General features: G+C 34.6%; 1 protein-coding gene across 6 annotated transcripts; it reads right to left on the bottom strand.

Moving 5' to 3' along the window:
* Positions 1-941: 941 nt before the first annotated feature.
* On the bottom strand, positions 942-3,387 carry LOC122582095 (3-oxoacyl-[acyl-carrier-protein] synthase I, chloroplastic-like). 6 transcript variants are annotated; one of them, XM_043754448.1, is made up of 7 exons: positions 2,766-3,387; positions 2,260-2,694; positions 1,934-2,107; positions 1,710-1,823; positions 1,518-1,619; positions 1,379-1,445; positions 942-1,290 (listed from the first exon to the last, which is right to left on the bottom strand). In XM_043754448.1, exons 1-7 carry the CDS (start codon positions 3,198-3,200, stop codon positions 1,223-1,225), a joined length of 1,395 nt encoding a protein of 464 aa, XP_043610383.1. In that variant the 5' UTR covers positions 3,201-3,387; the 3' UTR covers positions 942-1,222. The 6 variants fall into 6 exon arrangements, with proteins under 6 accessions (XP_043610383.1, XP_043610384.1, XP_043610385.1 ...); XM_043754449.1 differs by having other exon boundaries at positions 942-1,272; XM_043754450.1 differs by having other exon boundaries at positions 1,383-1,445.
* Positions 3,388-4,855: the final 1,468 nt, after the last annotated feature.

Raw genomic sequence — 4,855 nt, 5'->3', positions numbered from 1 at the left:
CCGAAGTTGCAATCTCACGTGGGAAATGGGTTCTATAACACCTCTTTTCCTTTTTAACTTTTAAAATATATAATTTTATTCCAATTAAAAATAGAAAAAATAAACAAAGCTCTATATAAAAATACAGGTATTATATCTTTCATTATAATTATATGGTATTTTATTATATATTGGTGTATATATATATATTATTGTTTATAATTTATAATGTTCCCGGTTTTTTAATCCGCTCAGACCGATCTAACCGTTTCGAACATAAACCAGAAAAAGATCGTTCGATTTCTGGTCCGTTTATGAAAACATTATTAAAAAAATAAAAATAAATGAAGTTTGTAAAAATTTTTATTATGAAATAATCATTGTCAAGATAAGTGAGCTAGTTTGAGTAAGATTATAACATCTTAATACAAATGTATTGTTTGTCTTTAAATTTAATAGCGTTTTATTTTTATTTCGTCTTGGGCATTAAAAATTCGGGATTGGCCCTGACAAATATTTTGGTAGTAAAAATGTTTCGATCGATGTTTGACTAGTGTGATAGGTTGGTTGTTTCCATGGTAAACTTTTTAGCCCCCATCCTCTTAAATTTCTGATCCGTCACTTCCTTTATATCACCATAAATCTTCTATTGATATGGGTATGAATGTATGATAGAAGTATATATTATATACGTATTTATGGTGTTCCAACTCCCAAATGGCGCATAAAAGACAGGGCCACTTAAAAGATCCGCCCGTGTGTGGGACCACCATCAAGGACTTTAAAGAATATGGTCACGTACTAGTCTCAATTGATTTACACTCGATACACAAGGTGGTGCTCAACATTGCACGGACTTGGTCCTTGAGGAATTAGGTTGAGTTGAGTCCAAAGGACCATCGGGTCAAGAATTAAACTAGAGTTTGAATAAACTTTTTTCTGATCTTGGCAATCTGCAAATCTTTTGACACGTTTAAAATGTGTAGTATAATTTATTAAATTATAAAAATGCATGGAGATCACTTGACATTATCTCTGCAACAAGAAGCTACAACTTTTTACCCAGTCGAAACAATGAAATGCAATCCACTTACATTATTTCCTGAGTGGTCACAATATATTCGACCAAAAAATACACTGTAAATGCCAGGTCTTCTTATAATTTTGTTAAAATTCATCAGATGTCTTAAACAAAAAGATAGGTTGTATTGATCCATGACATTCAAAATTCCCAACGATCATATCAACGTTTGAATGCAGAGAATGCTACAACAGAGTTGTTTCCACCAAAACCTATTGAATTTGAAATGGCTTTATAACCAAAAAAACTACATCAATATTAATGAATCACCACATCATAAAAACGAAACAAACGAAAAATGGCATTAATCAAACTCACCGACATTGATTTCATGTTGCTGCTTTTGATTTGCAACAGTATCGAAGTTTACTGCAGGTTCAAGGTTCTTCAGTTGAAAGAAACAGTGAGTGAGAACTTGAAAAAAAAAAGATCGACTAAAAATAGAGGTAACACGTACGAATTGATTAACAGTTGGGTGCAACCATCCTGTTTGAATCGCTTTAATTGTAGCAATAGCTTCCAGGCCTCCAGCTGCTCCCAAACCATGCCCGATCATGGACTGAAATATATATGATAACATACACTAAAAATTTTTTGTTTGATGTTATGGGGGGGACAACTTGAACTACAATGTGGGATCGGAGTTCACCTTGGTGGCGTTCATTTTGATATGGGAAGTGGGGTTGAATACGTTCTTCAGAGCTTTTAACTCAGTGAGATCACCAACCACGGAGGAAGTGGCGTGTGCATTAATGTAGTTTACCTACATATATATAAAAGAATTACTAGATCAATCAAAATCATTGGATTTAGTTTCATGAAAGATTCGGTAAAGGCCGTCACCCTTGGTTAGTTTCATGAAAGGTGAAGTACCTCTTCAACGGATACTCCAGCATCCTCAAGGCAGCTATGTAAGCAATATGAAAGGCCAAGCCCGTCAGGTTGTGGATTAGTTATATGATATGCATCACACTTAATAGCACCTCCCAAGTATTCAGCAAGTATTGGTGCATCCCTTTTCATTGCATGTTCTAAACTCTCCATCACCTGCAGATAAATAACAAGAACTAATAGAGTTTTCTTTTGTGTGTAAGCTCTTCATTTTCGTGGAGGATGAGGTTTAAAAAGGCCCAATATATCATCTCCGCAGATAAACAAAAAAACAGATATGTACAGTCTAATATAGGTGGTAAAGTTACCAAAACACCAGCACCTTCGCCCATGACAAAGCCGTCTCTATCTTTGTCCCATGGTCTGCAAGCGGTCCGAGGATCATCATTTCTGCTAGACAATGCTCTACAAGCAGAAAAGCCTCCGAATCCAACCGGAACAAAAGAAGCTTCAACACCACCAGCTATCATCAAGTCAGCCTCACCTTCACGAATATGATTTGCAGCTGCATAAAAGCAAAAGTTTGAAGAGGCACAAGCAGCTGAAATGGAGTAGTTTGGTCCCATAAACCCAAGTTCTATCGCAAGTAATGCAGAGCCCATATTAGTCATGTAGTAATAAGGTGTGAAACTTGGTGCATTTTTATTATAATCTCTATCTAAGAGTGACTCTACACCATCACAAAATACTGTAACACCTCCCATGCCAGATCCAACAAGCACTCCGGCACGCTCTTTTTCAACCTGCCCAATATTAGAAAATTAGTGTAATCAATAGTCTGCAATGTAAAACATAAATGTATTGGTTGACAAACCTTAAGGAGTTCTTCAACACCAAGACAAGCATGTTCAAGAGCTTTTTTCCCAGCAACCATACAGTACCTTTGACAATCATCAAGTTCCCGGTCTAATTTGGTGTCAATATACTCATTGATGAAGCCGTGAATCTGACCTCCAAACTGTATTGGAAGTTTGGAAGCATCAAACCTGTCTATAGACCCGATCCCACTCTCTCCAGATAAAAGTTTATGGTAATACATATCAACGTTGTTCCCAAACACCGAGACAACACCCATGCCTGTCACGACAACCCGCTTTCTGGGATCTCTCTCTCGTTTTGGAGCTGTGACACCAGATGCTGAAGGTAATACTGGTGAGCGGACCATATGAACCCTTGGTAACTTTATTTTTGGTGGGTCAAGGAGGGAGCCCGATAGAGCCGATGACCAGAGAAGAACTTGACCGTCCATAAATTTCTTGATTATGAGATAGATGTATCAAAATAGTGAAACTACTAAAGGGATGCAAAATTTGTAATAAAGTTGTTCAAATTAAATTGTCATGGTCCTTAATATGTTGTTGGGGATGATATCTGAACAAGGTAATTATTTCAATTAGTCGGTCTCTATAAATTTTATCTTAATTGTTTTATCAATAAGTTACCTTTATTTGTCAAATGAATATGAGTTTGCAATATTCAAATTTCAAAGTAATAAATTTCTTGATTTAGACACAAATCTAGAAGACTAGAACCTGGTTGTTCGTATGCTTTTCATGTCTCTCATCTCATTTATATTCATTCATCTCACATACCATCTATTATGTAAAATGTGGATCTACCCTGTGTTTAGTAGGACGGAAAGGGATAATTAAAAAGAATGGAATGATAACGGTATGAAATTAGCAACGTAGTATAATGGGGCATTATAAAGCTTAATGTTCTCTTAATGTTTGTTTTGCTTTTAGTTATTAATGACGTTAAGAATGGACAGTGTACAGATTACAGAATGACTTTGTTGACTTTGTATAACTGTTTTCATTTGAAAAATGACAAGACACTTATGTAAATAATAGATAAACCATCAACAAGTATAGAGGATAAGACTTGGAGGTTTTGTATTTAAATTTTTGTATCAGCAAAATGTTTTCAAAAATAATAACATGGGTTTTCTTAAAATACATTTTTCTCGAAATAAGTGTGGGTGTACGAGAAGATAAATGTCATTGGGTATAGGAAGCGACAATGTCGTTGTGGTGTAACACCCGTCGTTTAAAAAATATGAATTTCTAAAGATTTTTACCTAACGGCGTTAAAACAAGCTGAAGCATTTAACAAAACTTTACAACTCCTACCGGAATTGTTATTCAATAAAACTAGTGTTACAAATCCATATCATAGCAACAATAAAAGAAATCCACAATATCTTACATAAATGACAAACAAGTCAACATATGGTCATGTCTTGTAAAACCCAAGATAATCATAATAAAGGTTCATAATTATCATCTAAATAGGTAGTCACTAGCAGATAGCTAAGTATCTTTAATCGTTTACCCAGTCTCACATGCATCTCATCATTCTTCAGACACTAACCTGAGAAACACAACATATTTCAAGAAACAAGTGTTAGCTAATTAAAGTTGCGTAAGATGGAAAGTTAGTTCGACAAAAAATTCACCATTTAAAACATTTCATCAAATTCATCTCGTATATATATGTAAGGCATATTAAATAGTGCAAGGTATGTATCAACATCAATCATCAGTTTCGCCTTGAGCATCATCATACAGGAAATTGATTCCCACCATGTGCGTATAACTCACAATCATCATAATCATCTCATTCATCATCATTTATTTTGATCATCTATGTTATTGACATTAACCTCTATAAACATATCATTTAAACATATAGGTTACACAATTTGATCATCACATATAGCTAAGCAGTTTTCATCACTTAGTCATAACATATCATCTTTATCATCATTAACATCACATAATCACATCTTATCTACACATATGGTCAAGTACCTTACATTACTTGATCGTCACATAACGTTAAGCAACTTACGCTACTTAATCATCATACATCGTGACAGTTCACAGATTTGTACAACTTGTA

This window comes from Erigeron canadensis, chromosome 9 (genome assembly GCF_010389155.1).
Source record: "Erigeron canadensis isolate Cc75 chromosome 9, C_canadensis_v1, whole genome shotgun sequence".
Taxonomy (NCBI): Eukaryota; Viridiplantae; Streptophyta; class Magnoliopsida; order Asterales; family Asteraceae; genus Erigeron; species Erigeron canadensis.
This window is presented reverse-complemented; position numbering and strand designations above follow the sequence as displayed.